Source organism: Anolis sagrei, chromosome 1, assembly GCF_037176765.1.
Source record: "Anolis sagrei isolate rAnoSag1 chromosome 1, rAnoSag1.mat, whole genome shotgun sequence".
NCBI lineage: Eukaryota > Metazoa > Chordata > Lepidosauria > Squamata > Dactyloidae > Anolis > Anolis sagrei.
In genome coordinates this window covers 72,813,013-72,834,934 of record NC_090021.1, presented here as the reverse complement: position 1 = coordinate 72,834,934, position 21,922 = coordinate 72,813,013, and the positions used below count along the sequence as shown (strand labels likewise).

Sequence of the window (21,922 nt, the reverse complement as noted above, 5' to 3'; positions counted from 1 at the left end):
CTGTGTAATTTGGCTGGCTTTCATTTGTAGACTCTTCTCTTTTTATTTCATCCCCTTCCATTTATTTTTGATTTTAGTGGCATAGACATCAAGTTATATTCCTGTAACTTAAAGATCAGATTGATTATAGTTACGATCATTTATCTTGGCACAGCTGAATTAAGCCCTACATAGTTGTTCAAATGCCGAGGACTATGCCAATATTTCTAGAATTCTTATATAATCTAAGATGGTTAAATACAAACAGATTTGTATAGCTGTAGGTTAAGGAAGGGCTAAATCTTATAGTGAAGCTTTTAGATAAAGTATGCATGTCTGGTGTTACTTTTTAAAAATTGGTTTGAAAAAGAAAATATTTGGCTTCCAAACACCCCAGTGGAATGTTTCAATTTATGTTTTCTATGTCAAAAAAACAATAATATATTTGGCTGATATTGAATGGTAAACAGAGATGGGAATGGATTGAAATCTTAATGCAAACTGATTTTCTAATAATATTAGATAAATCCTATTGGTGGGGACAATGTTGTTGTATATGCATTTATGAAAACCATATGTAAGATAAGCTGCACACATTTTCCAGCTTCTTTGAATGTCAGCTTTAAAAAAAACCCCAGAACATATTCACTTTAAAAATGGACTATACAAGGATATGCAAGGATACGTAAGAAAGAGCTGGAAGGCTATTAGGATTCTAGCTCAACCGTAGAATCCATGATTTGTATGCAAGAGATTCCTTACATGTTTTTTCTCAGGTACTTTTCACTTTCTAGGCCAGGATCCAACTGGGATCTCCTTCCTAGCTTCATTTCCTTTTCCCCAATTGTTAAATATCTAGACAGAACAACTGTGATCTTTTTCCACTTGACAGTTAGATATATAGGATGAGCTTTTTCTCTCTTGTGAACATTTGACAGAGCTGGAAGAAAAGCAAGCTCTTAAACAAACCAAAACAAAAAGCAATATTTTTAGATTCCCCAGAGCTGAAAAAAAAACCTGGATACAATACTCCTTCCTTCACTGTGAAATCTATAATCTTGGCTCAGTGCTCAAATAGCAACTATTGACCATTCTGTAACCTCTGGGGTTGCAAACATATTGACAACTATTACTATAATTCCTATACCCCATTTGGTCATTTTAAGCCTATTTGAGGTCTGAGAATAGTCAATTTAACCTCAGCCTGATTTTTCATTCTTTATAGTATGATGTTTGCTCATTAATGTTGGGCTTTAAAAGCCCAGCAGCTTTAATCCAAAAACCTTCCCAGGCACCAGCGCTCTGATCACTTACTGATAAATGTCCTATATTGCCAAATATGTCTCTATAGCCAGAATCTTCTCAAATGTCTTCTACTCTCCACCAGCAGAGGAATGGCTGTAGGGCTCTCATGGTGCATTGGTGGATTGAGGAAGAAGAGAATACCACTGTGGTGACAACTTACACAACTGTAATATGGACTTATGTGTGCATATGACATGAACAGGATATCAACCATTGTGGATTTGTTATATTTTATATAACAAACCTCAAAGTGACATGCATAGCTCTCTCCCTCGCTCCCCCACTTTATCATCACAAAAAGTGTGTAAGGTACACTAGACCAGTGTTTTCCAAACTCTGATTCTGCAGGTGTTTACAACCTCAGCTCCCAGTTAGGGCTTTATTTATTATTTATTTACTTTGTTTGTATACCGCCATTCTCAGCCCTAAGGCGACTCATAGCGGCTTCTGGGAATTGAAGTCCAAAATGCCTGGAGGAGTGAAATTCAGGAACCACTGCACTAGACAGAAAGTAGCAACTGGCCCAAGGTCACATGGGTGTGTTCCATTTCATGTCAACGTTTGGGGAAGGGATGTTTGAATGCTGTGGAATATTCTTGATCCTGCACCCACAAATATTTATGTGACCATGGGACATTACCATAGCCCACACTATGCAGGACATGGGATCAGAAAATCCAGTGAATTAAGATACTCAATAAAATCTGCCTGGATGACAGTTAACAAATATAAAGTCACAGGAGATCATCTAGCAAAATAAATTCACTGGTGCTGGTAGGTCTGAGTCACATGCTGAAATATTTGCAGGAAAGCCTATATGGATTAACCTGCCTCCATATGATTTGCTGTTAGGAATCATAACACTAGTCATTGGTATGTACAAAATACAAGGGCACTCTGTGAACAACTCAAGGACATCCTCCTTCTGTGAGTGCAAGGTGTTTTCAGAAGAGTCGGTGGCGCACAGAAAGTTTTCTCCATGCATAGTTCTCACTTACTTGTTAGGAATGAACACTATGGATACCAGTTGTATCCAATTGTGGCTCAAGTAAAAATCACACCTACTTACATAAAGTGGGATGGTGATTTTCTTTGGAGATCCATTCTATCTACTGTAGTCTTATGAACCATATTTTATATTGTTACAGAGATCCTCTAATCCAGTGTTACTCTGTGGTTGCCCTGAACTAGTGCCAGTCCCTTAGCCATTGGTTGGTTGTTCCTGATGAGTTTTCTGAGGGTAAAAAAGAGCAAACAATTATAGCCAGTGGGCAAAATCATAGTGTTGGCCCCTAGCACATTGGCCAGCCACCCAGATTGGATATCCCAAGAAGTCCTGCGTAAATCTACAGGAGTAACTAGAGAGGAAGGGTTGCAAAGATTCAGGGGAGCTGGTAAAATTAAATTCCAGCGTTGTATGAACAGAAATGTTTTCCAATACCAGAAAGCCACTACTGGATATATAAGTGGATATCTTCTCTGATCTTGAAGCAAATGCTCTTGTAGTTTGACTATAAGACAAAGAAAACAAAAACAAAAAACAAGTTAATTTCTGCAGGGGTAAAAGCAAGTACCGTATTTATTGTGGAAGAAAATGAAATTATGTCCCAGAAAATTTAATTTGGAATGTGGACCTTAAGTATTTACGAATACTCCTTATCTCTTGCTATTTTCAACATTCTATGCATTCGTTTAATTAAAATATTCCTGCAAACACCCTCTAATACCTTAGCTTTAAACACTGACTTCTCATATGATCATGGGTTTTTATAATATTTTAAGAAACTGATTCCAACTGCTAGGGAAAGTAATATTTACACAGCTCTCTTGGTAAAGTAGGTTTTCCAGTGAAGTGAAGTGTACAGTTACACTGTGTCATTATCAATACATATTTGGCTTACAGTGCCTGTGTTACAATTATTTCAGATCTTTTATCTTGGGAGTGGGTAGTTCTTTTAAGCCTATTTCAATATTAATCTCATCGGAGTTAGCTCCGTGTGCTGCTCCAGCATTAATCTTACCCAGATTGATGAAAGAAAATGACAGTGAGAATGGCCCACATGTTGAACAGCAGACATTGCTTCAGTATTGTTGAGTATGTTACTTTTTTTCATTTCTTGTAGTCTGATCTCATTAATGGATTTTAAAAACATTTTCCAATGTGTAATACATTATCCTCTGGATGCATGTTAACACTTCCCCGTGTCTTCCATAGCATTTGGTTGCAATTACGCATCTGTTTTGAATCAAGTTCACTATCTGTTTGGACATCATATGGTAGGTTTGCCAGGAGATGAACTTGATTATTTAATGGGTCTTCCCACCTCTTAACTAGTTCTACATTTCATAAATGAGTGTAGCAGCTATCATTTTCAGATAATGTGTCTACTTGAGGTAAATCCCACTGAGCTCATAGCACTTTACTCCCTAGTAAATGTGAACAGATTTCCACACATTCACTTGTGTATTTTCTTTCTTTTTTTTAATGTATGCAACAATACATTTTGAATGTGAAGGGATATAAATGGAAAAGGTGCTGGATAAATTCATAGAAGTTAATGGATTCTGCTCAGGCAAATCTCCATTAAATTGTACAAAGAAATTTGAAGACTATTAGTAATCAAACCTTATACTAGGAACCTCTCCTCTGAAATGTATGCTTGTAGTACATGTTTCAGAGATACGTGCTTTAAAATTGATGAAAACTTGTAGTATATTAGCCACGTGAGAGGAAATGACAAAATGTTGGTGTGTCACTTCAGAAAGAGCAGGACCACATAATATATAACACAAGTTGGTGCAACAGAACTTTAAAACAGGGGCATTTTATTACAGACAGTCCAGAAGTTATGAACAAGATTGGTTCTGCAGGGTTGTTCTTACATTGAATTTGTGTGTAAGTCAGAATAGGTACACTTTTAAAGTCAAAACGATCTCTTTTAAAGCCTTGGGTAGCATAGGGAAGTTAGAATTATAGTCGTAGAGTTGGAAAAGACTTCATGGGCCATCCAGTCCAACCCCCTGCCAAGAAGCAGGAAAATTGCATTTAAAGCACCCCCAACAGATGGCCATCCAGCCTCTGTTTAAAAGCTTCCAAAGAAAGAGCCTCCACCACACTCTGGGGCAGAGAGTTCCACTGCTGAACAGCTCTCACAGTCAGGAAGTTCTTCCTATTGTTTGAGAGGCGGGGCTTCCTGAGTTTAAAAATTAACTGCTTTGTTTGAGAGGCGGGGCTTCCTGGTTATCCTATATAAACCAGTGTCTGAACCCAAGGGGCAGCTGCTCCCACAGAAGTTGAGGAAGCAGGAATATTGCATTCAAATCACCCCTGACAAATGGCCATCCAGCCTCTGCTTAAAAGCCTCCAAAAAAGGAGCCTCCACCACACTCCGGGGCAGAGAGTTCCACTGCTGAACGGCTCTCACAGTCAGGAAGTTCTTCCTAATGTTCAGATGGAATCTCCTCTCTTGTAGTTTGAAGCCATTGTTCTGTGTCCTAGTCTCCAGGGCAGCAGAAAACAAGCTTGCTCCCTCCTCCCTATGACATCCTCTCACATATTTATACATGGCTATCATGTCTCCTCTCAGCCTTCTCTTCTTCAAGCTAAACTTGCCCAGCTCTTTAAGCTGCTCCTCATAGGGCTTGTTCTCCAGACCCTTGATCATTTTAGTCGCCCTCCTCTGGACACATTCCAGCTTGTCAATATCTCTCTTCAGATGTGGTGCCCAGAATTGGACACAATATTCCAGGTGTAGTCTAACCAAGGTAGAATAGAGGGGTAGCATTACTTCCCTGGATCTACACACTATACTCCTATTGATGCAGGCCAAAATCCCATTGGCTTTTTTTTGCCACCGCATCACGTTGTTGGTTCATATTTAACTTGTTGTCCACAAGGACTCCAAGATCTTTTTCACACGTACTGCTCTCGAGCCAGGCGTCCCCCATTCTTTATCTTTGCATTTCATTTTTTCTGCCTAAGTGGAGTATTTTGCATTTGTCACTGTTGAACTTCATTTTGTTAGTTTTGGCCCATCTATCTAACTTGGATGTTTATAACTCAAGGACTACCAGTATTTTGGCAAGACCTACTGAGATGGCATGCAAATCATTTTCAACATTACAGCGATCCATTTTCCATAATATTATGCTATCTTTGCCCTTTCTAGAGATGCACATGCTAACTTATAAACAACAGAACTTAATGCCTTGCAGGTTAGTTAAAAAAATTGTGATTGGTGGCACCTTTTCCCTGTCTCTTTACTTTTTAACCTTCAAGTCATAATGGTTTTGCATGGGAGTAAGATATTCCATTTCATTGATCATCAAAGTATTTGGAGTTATCAGTTTTGACAGCTGGGCCATCCTTTATTAACCCCCAGAATAACTGACCTTGTATCTCATTGCTCGAAACAAATCATTATCAAGTCTTGAAATAGTGGTGTGTAATGGTGAGGTGGGTATGTTTAGATTTTAGTGCCATTAAAAATAAAGTGGGATGCCTTTATCATGTTTTCTTGTGCATCCACAAAAGATTTGCATGGGTTGGAATCGTGCTCTACTTTTCAACAAAGTGAGGTTCCCAATCTGGAAAGCCCACTCAAAGATTAGGTTCTTTGTTTCTATACTAATTAGAGGCAATGGGTCAAAGAAGGATGGGGTAATGGTCACCTGTCCAATTAGTATGATAAGGAACTGAGTCATTCTTTGGCACATTCAGAATACTTCGGGGTCATTCCAGTGTACTAATTAATTTCTAACCGACTGTGTAACATGCAAAAGCAAGAGAGCTACATCTTGCTGCTTACCTAGAAGAACCCAAATGCACATAAGAAGTAGGACTGATGTGGAAGTCCCTGTGCTTTCTAAAATGAAATGCAAAAATGACTACGTTCATGTCCAGCTGGGTTGGATCATTAAATAGGCTGTCTAGGTGCAATGACTGATAAATTTCCTATACCTCTAATAATGTTTTAGAAAACAGAATTTCAAGTCTCCTTGCTGACATTTCCATGTTCTATAAAACTATTTAAAGTACAGAAGCAGTATCATCTTTTGTAAGAGGCTTACACTATTAACCTACACAATGCCTCTTAGTGCTGCTATTCAGTTAATATTGAAGAGCCTTGAATCAGGCTACTGAAATGGATTAAGTATGATATCTGTATCTGTGTGGAATACCAGTATGTACCTGTACCTCATATGTGAAACTGCAGATAATTGTGAATTGTATCGAAATGACTGACTTCTAGTCCAAGAATATCATAGATTTGTGCTGAAGAACCTAGAAAATGCTTAGGTAGGGCGTATTTTGATGGACATGGGTAAATGAAACCATAGGTGTCAGTCCCATGGATACAGCGGTGGTGCTGTATGTAATTTGTTCTTGTCTGCCTTCAAATCCTTTCCATTACATGATGACTCTAAGATTAACCTATCAGGGTTTTCTTAACAAAAATTGTTCAAAAGAAGGTTGAGCTAAGGCTAAGATCATTTATCTTTCCCAAGATCACCCACAGCGAGTTTCCATAGCAAAGCAGTAATTCAAACCCTGTTCTGCTAGAGTAGAACAAACTGATTTTCATCAAGGGCCACCTCATCCTTATGGTTGTGTTCAAAGGACCACTGAATCCATGGGCAGAAAACCTGTGGATACAGAGGGCCAACAATATTTTTAACATAGCGGTTGGTGCTTTTAAGTTTTTTACCCAGTTTAGGTTCTCAGATGTTATTGAACAACGACTCATCCCTTTCAACTATCTGCCATGCAAACTGGAGATAATGGTAATTGCAACCCAAGGAGATTCCATCTGAACATTAGGAAGAACTTCCTGACTGTGAGAGCCGTTCAGCAGTGGAACTCTCTGCCCCGGAGTGTGGTGGAGGCTCCTTCTTTGGAAGCTTTTAAGCAGAGGCTGGATGGCCATTTGTCAGGGGTGATTTGAATGCAATATTCCTGCTTCTTGGCAGGGGGTTGGACTGGATGGCCCATGAGGTCTCTTCCAACTCTATGATTCTATGATTCTATGATTCTATGATTCTAATTACAATTGTGGCTCTGAGGTTGGGGAAAGGTTAAAGGACAATTTAAATTTGGATACCATCTCCACAACCTTGTATCTATATTAAACCCCCACTCTCCTGACAAATTCAGAACAAATTGCAGCCTTCCAGCTGTTACTGTATCACAACTGCCATCGGCTCTAGTAATGCTGTCAAATGATGAGGAATAGTTGTAGTCCAGCATCTGAAAGGCCATATAAAATGACATGGTGGGCCGAATTCAGCCTGCGGGCCTTGTGTTTGACGTGTGCTTTTTACAACACTCAACCTACCATGTGATACCAGCTCTCAGTTGTGTTATGGGTACAGATTTAAAAAGAGATATTTAAAAATAAGAATTAGTAGAAGAAGTAAGTATGTATATCTCAAGGTAGAATAGAAACTATATTAGGAGGATTCCAAAATATGTATTTCTTGAGATCCTATCAATCATATGCTCACCATGTTTTGTAAAAAAAAAAAAGAAGGTCTAATGGTTTCACAATGCAATAGAATGCAGTGTCTATTTTTGTTTATTTGTGTGACTCAAGTTTTATTAAAAATAAAATAAAAGTTACATTTTTATCATGATTACCAACTTCTGTATGCTCTGAAAAGAAGTTGAAGACAATGGTGTATTGCTATCAGTATTTTACATTATGTAATATTTTGTCTTATTGTCTTAAGGTCTGGAAAAGTAATTTGATAATGTTTTGCTGAACAATGCCCATATGTATCTTGGTTCACTTGGTTTGTTATTAGTAAATTAAGTACAGTATCTATACTGTATTCAGTGTTCATATGGCAACAATTCCAACTCAAATCAATTTTGTGATTTCCCCTTTTTAGCTTCATGATATCGATATGGTAGTAGTGGGCAGCACCAAACCTAAAGAAATCCCAGTTACTTGGATGAATCCTGACATAACCACAGTGGATTGCTCGCATGACATTTTATGGGGTGAGTATCCAGTAACATAATCATGTTGATTCCTTTTTTAAAACTCTATACCAACTGCTATTCTGTTCATAAATGAATATCGAAGGATGCAGATTTTACTCATGAAGTTCCAAGTCCTACCCTAGTCCTATCATGGTTTTTTTTGTGGCTTTTAGGATCATATTTATCAGATATAGAAACAGACCCGCCAATCCCTGCTATGTCAGTGCAGTATGACCCTCCTATTAACATATGTGAAATGTTCTCCAACAGATTGCAGTGCTAGAACATATCAGGTTGTAGTTGTTTTAAGATTCACAAGTTTGTAATAAGAGAAATCTGTCTTATTTATGGCCTGCACAATATCAACAGTCCTTACTGCATATGTTTTTTTAATAGCCTGTCTTTTGGAATAAGCCAAAAAGAAACGCAGAAACACTACTTTGCTATTGTTATTACGTATAGGTGTGTGTGTCGTTTCATGGGGGAAACTATGTATATTAAATGTGTACATCTGTATTAAACACATGCCCCATTCAAAAAGAATGCACTTAGCTTAATTGCATTATATTTATATACATACCTATTCCTGTTGCATGATGAGAAACATAGCATCAAAAGAACCTTTCAGTTCACTTTAGTTTTAAAAAATATTGATATTATATCAAAGTCTTGTTTGACATTCCAACCACACCCCATCAACAAATGTTATCTGGTGTTACCAAAGCCTTTAAGAATCCCCTGCTTGCTTATCTGTGAAGTCGAAAGATGGAAAATGCTGTTTCATGTCAACAGTGTCTATTGAACAATTTTGTCATTTCTTTTTCTTGGCTTCTTTAGTTTTACTTGATGTACTATGTGATCTATGAATGTATTTATTTCTGGCAAGAATTGTAACAGTCATTAAATACATACAACTTTGATAGTACAGAATGACTGTATTCTTCTTGCACAGATGATCAAGCTTTATAATTAATTCATATCACTCTTAGACAGTGCAGTTCTGTCATATAAATATAAATCTCACTGGTGCCACTACTAAGTAACTGGGTATAGGGTTCACCTATTTTATTACATAGTGATCCAGGACATCTATATATGACTTAGGGAGCTTCCAGGCAGCACGAAAATCCAGGTTTAAGAGGAAGGACAAAAAAACAACAACAAACAAACAAAAAACAAAACCCAAAACTATGCCTGAAAGCAGGTCCCCACGTAAAGAGTAAAGAGTCTGAGGTCCCTTGATATGGCACTTTGGATTTTGCCAGGTTTATCCTGCTTGTTTTCACATCTGTGTCCAGTCATTCCATTTGTGGGAAGGTGGAGGATTGGTTTTACCCCTCCAGGAAAGAACGAAGCTGCTGTAAAGCAGGGCCTCCAAGTCCCATTCCAGAGAGATGGCCCAGAAGGATACCATGATCAATAGTATTGAAAGCCACCAAGAAGTCCCAACAGGAAGTCAAGGGCTATCCAATCTGACCCCTCCACTTTTATGACTAAGATTCCAGCATGGGCTACCTCCAGCCATTGTTAATTCATGACTATGGTACACTGGATTTTATCTTCCAGCAAGGAGCCTTGGTGGCAAATGGGTTAATCCCTTGTGCTGGCTGAACTGCTCACCTGAAGGTTGGTGGTTCAAATCTGCAGGATGGGATGAGCTCCTGTCTGTGAGTTCCAGCTTCCCATGTGGGAACATGAGAGAAGCCTCCCACAGGATGATAAAACATCCAGGTGTCACCTGGGCAGACAGCCAATTCTTACACACTAAAGTGACTTGCAGTTTCTCAAGTTGCTTCTGACATGGAAAAAAAAAACTTCCAGCAGAGCATTCCAAGTTCTACTCTAAATTGAAAATTTTCAGATGATTTCAATATTTAAATTTGGCGATTTAAGTGTGTGAACATAATTGAAAGCATTTTAGTCGTCCGTCCCCCCCGCCCGCAAAATGTGTGTTTAGTTTTTGCTATATAATTTTTTTTTCATGGGTTGATAATATTTTCTACCAAAAGTTAAGAACTGTGTTATAGTAATATTCAAATAGCATTATAGGATAAATAAGGCTAAAATTTCTTGTATGCCCAATCGGTTTCTAACAGTAGTGAACATGGAGCTTAGGTCCTAGTGTTACCAGATTACTAACGGGTGCTGGGTATAGGGAGCACACCACTCCACTGTTACACCAGCTCCACTGGCTGCCAATTAGCTTCCGAGCACAATTCAAAGTGCTGGTGTTAATCTATAAAGCCCTAAACAACTCCGGCCCAGTTTACCTCTCCGAACGTATTCTCCCTTATGAACCATCAAGATTATTAAGATCGTCTGGAGAGGCCCTGCTCTCGGCCCCACCGGCCGCACAGGTGCGCCTGGTGGGGACAAGGGACAGGGCCTTCTCGGTGGTGGCCCCGCGACTCTGGAACTCTCTCCCACCAGAGGTCAGAACCGCCCCGTCTATCCTGACATTTAGGAAACGGGTGAAGACGTGGTTGTGGAGACAGGCTTTCGATGAATGAGACAACACCCTAGGATTTTGGATGGAAGATGATGTATATTTGATTTTAATATGATGACTGACCACCGTAGTTTTAAATATATTGTTATTTTAAATGTATTACTGCAATTGTGAACTATGATATTTTACTGATTGTGTGTGTTTTTATGGTTGGAAACCTGGCTGAGTCCCTCAATGAGGTGAGAAGGTCGATATAGAAAACTTTGAAATAATAAATAAATAATAAATTTGATTGTAGGAGCCATTGCTGTCCATGTCATCGTGGAGGAGCTGCAGGATGTTCACAAATTTGTCAGGGCACCCGATTTTTGGGAGGGAGGTCCAGAGAGCACTGTGATTCACTGTGTAGAATGCCTTTGCAAGGTCAAAAAAAGAAGGATCAAAGAATTCAAGAACTTCTGGTGGAAAAAGAAGGCTGAAGAAATCCAACACTTTGCAGCTACCCATGATTCTCAGGGATTTTTCAAAGCCACAAAGGTCATCTACAGACCAAGAAACCATGGCGTACAATCTCTACGCTCATCAGATGGAACCAAACTTCTGAATGACAAAAAACCAATTGCACTACATTGGAAAGAGCACTGCCCCAGCCTGAATCTAAGCTCCAAAGTGGCCGAAGAGTTTGTCTCACAAATCCCGCAGTAACAAACCATTGCCTAGTTTCAAAGAAGTCAGCAATGCCATCAGCCAACAAAAAAATAACAAAGCCAGCAGGTCTGATGGGATACCTGCTGAAATCTTTAAAGATAGTGGACTTGAGCTGACACAACAACTACACCAGCACATTAAAAAATGTGGGTGACCGAGAAAATCCCAGTAGACTTCAAGGATGCCACCATCATCACCCTTTTCAAAAAAAGGGGGGGGGGGGGGACAGACTGTGGAAACTATCGAGGTATCTCCCTTCTAACCTCAGCTTGGAAAATCCTCACAAGAATCCTTGCAAACTTCCTTCTACCTGTCTTGGAAGACATCCTCCCAGAATGGCTTCTGCCCCTCCAGAGGAACAGTGGGCATGATCTTCACTGTACCAACAGCTCCAAGAAAAAAGCAGGGAATAAAATTAACCTCTGGACATGCATTCATTGACCTTGCAAAGGCATTCAACACAGTGAATCACATTAACTTAATAGATGGAAGAAGAAAAGATAGAAACTTACCTTTCCCAGTTGACACAATTTGTTCTGTCTATACAGATGCAGAATTGGATATAACATTAAAACTTACTTTGGCTCTGGCCCTGTGAGTCTCCCTCTTAATAAATCTTATGAGGGAAAAATAAAGTCAGCTGTAAGCATGACTACTCATCCCTCTAATCATTTGTAATTCCAATAACTTTGTGTTCAAATGCTCAGAACAGTTTTCCTTTGTCTTTGCAATAGCCCTCTGAGATAGTTTTGTATGAGAAGTGCAAATGTTCTACCCAGCTGTCCAGTTATCCTTTATGCATACCATGGTGATTTCAACCACAGCCTTCTCATGCATATTCCATAATAGATGCTCTTAACCACAGGGATTTTAGAAGAATCCAAAGGCTTCTGATTTTCTGGTTAAAGAGACCTCTGCAGAATGTCTAGTGACACTCTGTATTTTTCTAATCAGAAAGTGGTTAGAAAGGAGGATGTGTTACAAAGAGTGATTTGCTGGTTTCATTAAAGTTTCTAAACTTTAGAGATGTAAAAATCATTCCCAGAATTTTAATATAGGCTGAGATGTATAACTTATATTGAGACTGTAGTTACATTTTGTTTGTAAACTAGAACCAGGTGGTTCTGTTCAGTCACTGAGCAAATAAACAGCAGAGCAAGAATGAAAGAAAGGCTTTGTGTGCTATGACTTGTGTCCACAGCACTGGGAAGAGTTCTTTTAGGTACATCCAAGGACTCACAAAAGGTCTCCTTATATATTTCTTTTGAACATTAGACTTGTATACCTCTAATTGTTTTTTTAATCTTCTGCAGAATTTTAAAGGTTATATGAAAGTATAACAAAAGCGATACCAGTTCTGATCAAAACGGATATATTAAAACAGTTTGCTGTTTCACATTGTCTTCCAAATCAATCCATTGCTGTCAGCTAAAAAGTCCATTAAAACCATCTATTCTGGAAACGCTTGATTCCATAACCAAGGTTTGTGCTTCTTCCAGAAGCTCATGAGGGAGGGGGCAGATCTGATCTCATTAGGGAGGGAGTTCCACAGCCAAGGGGTCACCACCGAGAAGGCCCTGTCTCACGTTCCCACCAAGAGCAAGTGCAATGGCGGTGAGACTGAGAGTACGGCCTCTCCAGGCGATCTTAAGGTCCTTGGGGGTTTGTAGAGGGATATACGTTTGGACAGGTAAGCTGTTTATCTGAGCATTTCTTTGTGAACTTAGGTGCACCTGTGATTTCTTTCCATAATACTTCTAAATCAAGTGGCCTGGATTCTCTTGTAGTTGATAGTAAGAATCGTAATGGTGCCATTTTTCTTCTCAATTCCAACTGTACTTCCCAATTTACTGTGTGTGATTCTTGTTTATTTCATAGGACAGAATGGTTCTAGTGAACATCCTGTAAGGTCCAACAGACACACTCCAACTGAAGCTATACATCAGCTGGCCATGGCCATATGTATGCAGGTTAGACCATTTTATTACTATTGAAAGATGGAACATAGAACAAAAAATAGCCTTTAATGCAATTAGGCACAAGATTAAAGGCTAGCGATATAAGCAAAATTCTCCTTGGTTAAATTACTCTGTTGATTGATACTGTTTTTGGCTTTGAGAACTGTTGCCTATCACACATTTGTGCATTGTTCAGTTTGCTTTGATCTTTCACATGAGTTTCCAGCGGTGTAGTTGCATCATGATTCCTTCTTGTGCAATCAGTTAATCAGTGTACAAATTCAGTAATGTGCCTCAGTCATCTGTAAGGAAAATAATCTGTAAACTGAAAAGTGATGAAAATGGCAAGAAAATATGGTACAGGAGGAACCTCTGGTAGTGCAGTGGGTTAAACCTTTGTGCTGTCAGGATGGTTTGAATCCGGGGAGAGCAGGTAGAGCTCCCCATGCAGGGACATGAGAGAAGCCTCCCACAAGGATGGTAACACATCAAAGCATCCGGGCTTTCCCTGGGCAACGTCCTTGCAGACAGCCCATTCTCTCACACCAGAAGCAACTTGCATTTTCTCAAGTTGCTCCTAATACACACACAAAATGGTACTGAATATTATAATCCTGATTTTTTTTTTGTTTCTGAAAGAATTTGATAAGGGTCACAGAGCGATGGATAGAAGACCAGCAGTATAAGACCTGGAATCTCCGTTGCTTGAAGTTACAACCCCTTTCACCTGTCCCCAGGTAGGAAACGTAAAAAGCACTCCATACTTCAGATGATAAGCTAGACCAAATCACATCTATCTTACAAATGTTCAAATTGTGTGTGTGTGTTTCCTTTGTTTTAAAAAAGTATTGGCTAATCTTATTATATATTAAATATCAATTGTGCTGTTTTATTATTAATTCATTCCATTTTCATCTACCTTCCTACCAAGAGCCTTGAGGTGGTGTACTTGCTTCATTCTTCTGAGTCTGAAAGCTTTCTAATGGGTTCACATGGCAGCCTTATTCAGAATTAAAGGAAGGGGTCAACACGATAAAATTAATGTGCATTCTCGAGATACAAATTACATTCTTCCAGTCTGAATTTCTGTGATGATTGGTGCTGCCACTGTTTCTGATTGGAAGTGTATGTGTGTGCATTGCACAAAAGAATTGTAGTTTTGCTATACATTTATCTCAGTTGAAAGTTTCAAACCAGAACACAATTGATGCCAATCAGACCATATAATATAAAGGAAATCCAAGTAGGCTTATTTGTTCATTGTTTGAGTGTCTGTCAATCTTTGGCCCTCAAGATATATAGAGATCATCTCCTGTTACCTGTTCTGGTTTGGGGCTTCTAGGAGTAGAAATCCAGACCAAAGTTGAAGCACTACACATTTAGTTCACACTTGTTAAATGGTAGTCTAGACTTACAAGGGCGATGCTGAAATTCATCCCATATTGTCCATGTTCAGTCCACATACTATTCAAACAGAACAATATGTGGATATGTGGATGTCTTCTGAGGCTTGGTCAGGTGGTATTGGGTCAGGTGAGGTGTATTGGAGGGCTTTGGAAATCTGAAACCTGACAGGTTCCTCTAAGATGGCTTTGCTCCCTTCTTGGAGATCAGAGTCCTTTGTGGTGTGTACTTTGACCTTTTACTTCATTGTTTCACTTAACCACTTCTTCACATGTTGCCTGTGTTGGTGAAGAGGCAAAGTGGAAATTTAAGCAAATTCCCCTAAAACAATTTAAGAGGAAGTGGGCCCAGGTTTCTCAGTTCAGGCTCTTGACTGATAGGTACTAACTCAAGTTTGGAAGGCTAATTAAGGGTTCATTGTCCACTGGATCTTGAAGACCTTTCAGCACAGGTCTTCATGATCCTTTCTGTTTCAGAGCCCCAAGAGCCAGGATCATTAGACAGATGTTGATTTGAGTTGGTTGTGGAATCAGAATAAGGAGCCACTGGCATCCTTCCCAACATGTAGGTTTAGATACTAACTCATCTTGCTTGGTATATGGTTTCCTTAAGATCAGGTCTGATTTCCAATAAACTTAGAACTGTTTGCCAAAAGCAATGGGGTGTGATGGAAGGAAAGTACCATTCCAAACATAACACTCTCATTGGTGTAGGGCAGAGGAATGAAGCTATTAACAAAACATATCATCTGCCTACACACACAGGATTCATGTAGTCTTCTTCTGTCTTTTGGAGGTGAAAGGTTTAACAAAATATCTCTGTGTGTGTGGTTGCATCATGAGGCACATTGTAGGCATAGTGGGAGCCTGAGAATGTTTGCAGTTCTACATTGCTCCAATGGAAGAGCTGTATATATGAACCAGATTGGAGACAATATTATTTTTCTGAAACAGAAGATGATTTCCCTGACATAGTAACTTAATATAGGACAGTTTGAGAGTTTCTCCAGACAGATGGTCAAGTCCTGTTTTCTTAATATATCTTTAAAAGATTATAAAATAATTAAAAACCAAATTGATCTGTTAAGAAAGGTTTCTCTCAGGGCAATTTGCATTCTGGTGTTAGAGGTTTTTAATAGGACATACATTTCCAGATGGCTTTTAAGAAAGAGAATGGGTATCTAGAAATGTACACTGAGCGAATAAGAGCATTCCCTAATGTGTGATAACAGAAAGCATAACAATTTCAAAATGGGCTTAAATTAAGCCAATATGCATATTATGTTATGGAATTAGATTAAAATATATGTAAATATTTTACATGTGTTAGGATTTGTTTGTTTGGTTATTAGAGCTTCACAATTGTCTATTTTATTCAGAAATGAAGCATTGATGGCCAGATGGAACATATAAAGTATCCTTATTCAATAATGTGTAGCATTACAGTGAAACAAATGAGTCATTCATTGAAAAGTGGTGAGAAAAGAGCATACCAGTTGAAACTGTGAACATCTGCTTTAGGCGCTCGATGAGCTCTGAGTGTTAATTAGAGTCAGCGCCAAAGACATTGTAGAAACATCTGCGTGGTTTCATCCCCCCCCAAAGACCCAATAACAAAATTCTCCAGAGTGGTGTAGAATTTTCCTCACCCCCATTTCTCACTGCATTGAAAATAGTATTTATCATACGGTGCCTCCATGCCACGTTTGCATTCACCTCCTAGTTATCCATGATTTTTATACCCAGTTGGCTTGGTCACTTCTCCAATAACAGTTACTTCCAAATCTTCCCCATTATTAAATGTCCCTAGCCCGTTATGCTAAATTATTATTTGGATACACATAACTGGCTATGCTGGCTGTGGGATGCTGGGAGCTGTAGTCTGAAACGTAATTTTTTTCAAGGTCTAGGCATGATTTTAATTAATACCTTTTTTTTAAAAAAAACCTTAACAGATAGCAGAGTAGATAGATGAACCAATGGTTGTTACTCAGTATATACTTCCAATTTTCTTATACACACAAGTTTCTCTCTTTTGCATGTGCATGCACACACACAAACACTTAAGATAGAAACTTTCTTATGCAAAGCATATGCTCTGCTACTGAACAGTGGCCCTTTCTTTAAAGTTAGATATTTTTACCCATTTTTACCTGTTTACAGCCTTATTTTAATTGTCCTGAAAAGTTCTAGATGTTCTGTAGGTCTATACAAACTGAAATAGAGACAAACACCATTCAACTGAATGAGACATGGTATCTCGGAATGCATTTCAATTTTGAAGCAGAGGAGAAGACTGATCTGCCAATTTTCAGAGAGGAGAAGAATGGTTAACTTCTTGCATTTGACCAACTGGGGTGAGAATGAGTTTTCTGAATTCAATTTGTTTTCTTTTGCAGTGATATTGAGATTTCCCGAGCCCAGAGTCCAAAAGCCATTGATGTGCTTGCCAGAGAGATAGGATTGCTCACAGATGAGATTGAAATCTATGGCCTAACGAAAGCCAAAGTACGCTTGTCCTTGCTGGAAAGGTTGAAAGATCAGCCAGATGGAAAATATGTGTTGGTTGCCGGGTAAGACCCATTTTATTTCATTATCTCTTACATAATGAAGGTTCAATTTGCATTTTTCTTTGTTTAATAGGATTCTTTCCAGATTTCGGTTCACACATTTGCAAAGGTGGTCCCTCATTCTCTCTCCATATTCATTTTTTTCTCCCTGGTTCCATCCATTGATGTTTTCTGCCTGGAACAGATTTGTTGCATTTCCCTCATTAATCTTGCTATTGAGTCTGATCCTATCAGGTATGCCACTTAAGGACTTAGCTGAAAGGTCAATGTGGAACTGTGCTGAAGGAAGCAATTTGGCTCAGTCTTAACTCTTTCTCTTCTTTATATTGTTCCCTGCCCATGGCAGCTTTTCCAACTTTTAGTGTAAAATGACATAGTATAATGTCTGGTGAAGAAAAAAAATCAGCCATCTTAGTATATCTGTATACCACATCAGCCTCTGCTAGAACAGCCTCTTCTTCTTTTTAATCCAGATGTGCTATTGTGGTTCCGTTACCCACAATTGCATGCAACATACATGTCACATATGAACTTGCCACATTACCATATCATGACCATCAGTTAAACTCTGCCAGCTTCGTACATGTTCATCTGTGCATTGATATAATCCTTTGTTTTACATAAGAATTGAAAAAGCCATGTTAATGCATGAAATGAAATAATTTTAACCGAACAATTTACTCAATCTCTGCTGCAATCCTGACTCTTGACAGTGATAAAAAAAAATACAATATTGTGTTTTCACTATTGGAAATGAGACAGACAGGTCCCCACTTGCTAGAAAACCACATGGAGTAATTTTTCAAGGACACAGAAGACTAGTGGGGAGGGAAAATAAATTTCCCAACATTACGTCAAGTGTAGTATAGGATCTGTCCCAGCAGCACCCATTTTTAAATTTGTAAATAATCTGGAGAAGAACGTTGATCATAGTCTACTTAGGACAATTGATAATACGTATGGCTTTGAGTGTTATGTCCTTGAGAGTTTTCATCCTGCTGATTTCACAGCAGATACATGGTTTGGTGCTTTATAGTGATTCAGGGCTCTGCTTTTTAAAACAATGGTCATATGTAACAGGACTATTTCAGCATAGATCTATCTCACCCGAAGCAAATGTAGTCTGCAAAGGACAGCTGGACCTTCTGCAAAGTTTTGAAAGTTAAAGGAAAGATGTTTCTAATTAGAGGTGGATTTCTTGCTAGAGTCTTCAGGAGGTCATGCTTATAGGAGTTTCCCCTTTTGGCTCGCATATCCATGAATGCTTGTATATCCTTGGGAATGAAAATGTAATCCTTAATGTCACATACCTTAAATAAACTACTTATTTCACTGCATGTACTAAAGTATCACAGATTTAAACAGTTAAGGCAAGCATATCTTGGCAAAGTTTCCCCTTAGACATTGAGTGGGAGTGATGTGAATGAAAACGTAGTCTTCTTTTCTTTTGTTTTTTAACTTGAATTTTCTCCAGCTGATGACAGAAATTCCCCAAACGAATTGTCTGAGTGCTTTTGAAATCTAGGCAGAGGCACAATAATTTATCATACTTAGGTGTGGTATACATTCTTGTTTTTAAAAGAGAATAAAATTGAAAAAAGAAACATAATATAAAGTTTTACAAAGAATATTGGTCTCTGAAGTTTTAATGTAACATCCTTTGATTCATGATACAAGTCATGGACATCCATCAAAGAGAAAATTGCTCTCTGAGGTCATGCACATCAGAAAGAATATGATTTAAACTGTTGAAATACTAACTATGGGATATTGTGGATTGTGGGAAAGAAGATAGAATTGTCCTTTGTAAGAAGCAGTTATATTTCATTTGATCCCATAAGAACTGATATCAGAATATATGGAAGGGTAGTATTTTTGCAGAACTGGAGCATCCATAACCACATCCCTTGAGTGCATGTGATTACCTCTAAAGTGAATCCGAACCTTATTTTGAAAAGGGGGAAAAGCAGAACACATTTACCAACTAACTACTTCAGACTACCAATCACCATGACAACTCTTACCATAAATACCCTTACTGAAAAGCTGTGTTAAGTGCTACGAGAAATATTCTTAATCTTTGTTTACCAACTAACTACTTCAAACTACCCATCACTATGACAACTCTCACCATAAATGCCCTTACTGTAAAGCTGTGCTAAGTGTTATTAGAAATATTCTCAATCTTGTATTTATATTTTTCCTTTCCCTTTTATGCTCCTGTGCCTTTTCTGGCAGCCACTTCACCCACTCCATCCAGCTGCCACCTTTCTTGGTTAGCTTGCCTCCCTCCTCCTGGTCCGTGTCCTTACTCCTTCACCCCATTCCAAGTCTTTCTTTCTTTCTTTCTTTCTTTCTTTCTTTCTTTCAGAGCACATCAGGGTGGCTTCTATCCCATCTGGTGGAGCTCTTGATGGAAATAGGCAATTGAAAAACCTACCTGGACAAAAAATTTATCTCTGAGAAAGACACTGTGTTCATCAAAAGGAGGATGTTTCTCTTAAACAAACATTGAACCAGTATCACCTCCATTATAATATTCTGAACTGAAGATCACAAGTCATTGATATGTTCATCTGTCCTTGTCTGTAATAACTGTTTTAAAATATTGAAGTACTTTAGGAAGACAGACATCTAGATGACTTTATGTTTGATGTTTCTTGAACAAACAGTGCTGCTAGTAAGGATCTATGCATATTTTGAAATGCCAGGAGCTGCTGCCTGATGCATTGTTTGATGGAACAACAGCATTTTCCATTTCCATAGTTGAAACGGATGATTGTTTTGTGCTTTGCCCATCTCCACCAAAACGGCCTTAGATGAAAGGGGATATAGAGAGTTCCTCTGCCATCCTCTTATCATTGTAATGGAAAGAGGGGAATTCTAGCACGAACCTAATTCACAAGCAGCCATAAAAACGAAACAGTAATTGAATTCCAACTACATGTTCTAAACAAAGGTCGATTGCTTGTGGTCCTCTAGATATTATTGGACTGGTTCTTGTCAGCATAGCAAGTGGTAGGGAATGAAGTATTTTTAAGGGAAGTAAGTATATTTGCAGTTGCATTGCTCCTGTTATAGAATTGCCACCTTGGATATGGTAGTGTTCCTTTAATCCTTACTAGAACTTCAAGCAGAATGAGTTACCATAATCCGTGTCTTCCCCTTCCCCTTCCAAGCATGAACTTTCATCTGTAACTGTCCTCTCCAAATATGACTTTTTTCTGACTGATGGAGAAAGGGGGGTAAAGTGTGGATGAGGAGCTGTCTCTGTTCTTGTTACAGGTTAAATGTCTCTTATTCTAAATGCTTGTGACCAAAAATTATTTGGTTTGTGGATCCCCCCCCCCCCCCCCCAGATTTTGGAATATCTGTATTTGGATATACAGTAGAGTCTCGCTTATCTGACATAAATGGGCTGGCAAAACATCAGATAAATGAAAATGTCAGATAATACAGAGTCTCCTACTGTTACCTGTCAACGCGGCACTAGACACCTAGAATACTAACAACAGGGACTCAAAGGGTTAAGACAAGGCAACACCGTGGGGCTAGAGTGGCCCAGCAGGAAGTGCCTGGATGTGGAAGAGGAGCATGGAAATCACAAAGGGAAGGAGGGAGGACGTTTCCGCTTCTGGTCCTGCCTCTTTTCACCCTTTCCTTCCTCCCTCCTCCTCCTCCTCCTCCTTGTCTTGCCTTTTTCACTTATTGGAAATGGAGAGAAAGTTGGGGAGTGGTCTTTTAATTGAAGGGGAAATGCTTGAGGAAAGGGGGGAGGGAGTGTCAGATAAGAGAATCTGATAAGACGGAATGTCTACTGTACATATATAATGAGATATCATGGAGATGAAATCCAAGTCCGAACATGAAATTCATTTATGTTTCATATGCCACCTTATATACATAACCTCAAGGAATGTTTGATTACAGCATATAATTTAGTGCACGAAACAAAGTTTACGTAGATTGAACTGTCAAAAAGCAAGTATATGAAAAAAAATTAATCACCCACATGGATACTTCGGGATTTGGGGGTATTTTAGATTTCAGAATTACAGATAAGGGGTGCTCATCCTGCACCAGTACCTCTAAATCCCTTCCTTCCATCTTAACTGGTGAGGCAATAGCTATAGCTGAAATTTGGGTTTAGGTGGAGAACATCAGATACTTTTATTCCACTTGAAGGAACTGTATAGCACCTGGGCTTATCCAAAATCTGTTGGGGATTTGTTATAGCAGCCACATCCTATATCCAAGTAGCAACACTAATTGCTACATACGGGGTTTGGAGGATGTGTAAATACTTTCTTTAAAAAACAGACCAGCTATAATGGGAGAAAGGTGAAATTGCATTACTCGAAAAAGCAGGATAGTCTTATACAGAAAACATGTTTTTCCCATTCATTCTTGGAGCAGTTAAGATATAATGGCTCCCATGGTGCATTAAATGAGACCATTTAATATATGTCCTTTACATTTTGAAAGATGGTTTTTCAAGAAATTTTTGAGGTTTTATCTTGAATTTAGATCTATGCAGAGTTCAGTGCATCTTCCAAGTTCTCAGA

General features: G+C 38.7%; 1 protein-coding gene across 1 annotated transcript in view; it reads left to right on the top strand.

Annotated features, from left to right (window-relative positions):
• Nucleotides 1-21,922, top strand: part of MTHFD1L (methylenetetrahydrofolate dehydrogenase (NADP+ dependent) 1 like) — a 134,772-nt gene that overhangs the window by 16,215 nt on the left and 96,635 nt on the right. Inside the window, exons 8-11 of the mRNA XM_060753560.2 lie at nucleotides 8,176-8,287; nucleotides 13,305-13,396; nucleotides 14,024-14,121; nucleotides 17,187-17,360. Coding sequence (XP_060609543.2) covers nucleotides 8,176-8,287; nucleotides 13,305-13,396; nucleotides 14,024-14,121; nucleotides 17,187-17,360 — 476 coding nt within the window. The remainder of the gene's footprint in view (nucleotides 1-8,175; nucleotides 8,288-13,304; nucleotides 13,397-14,023; nucleotides 14,122-17,186; nucleotides 17,361-21,922) is intronic.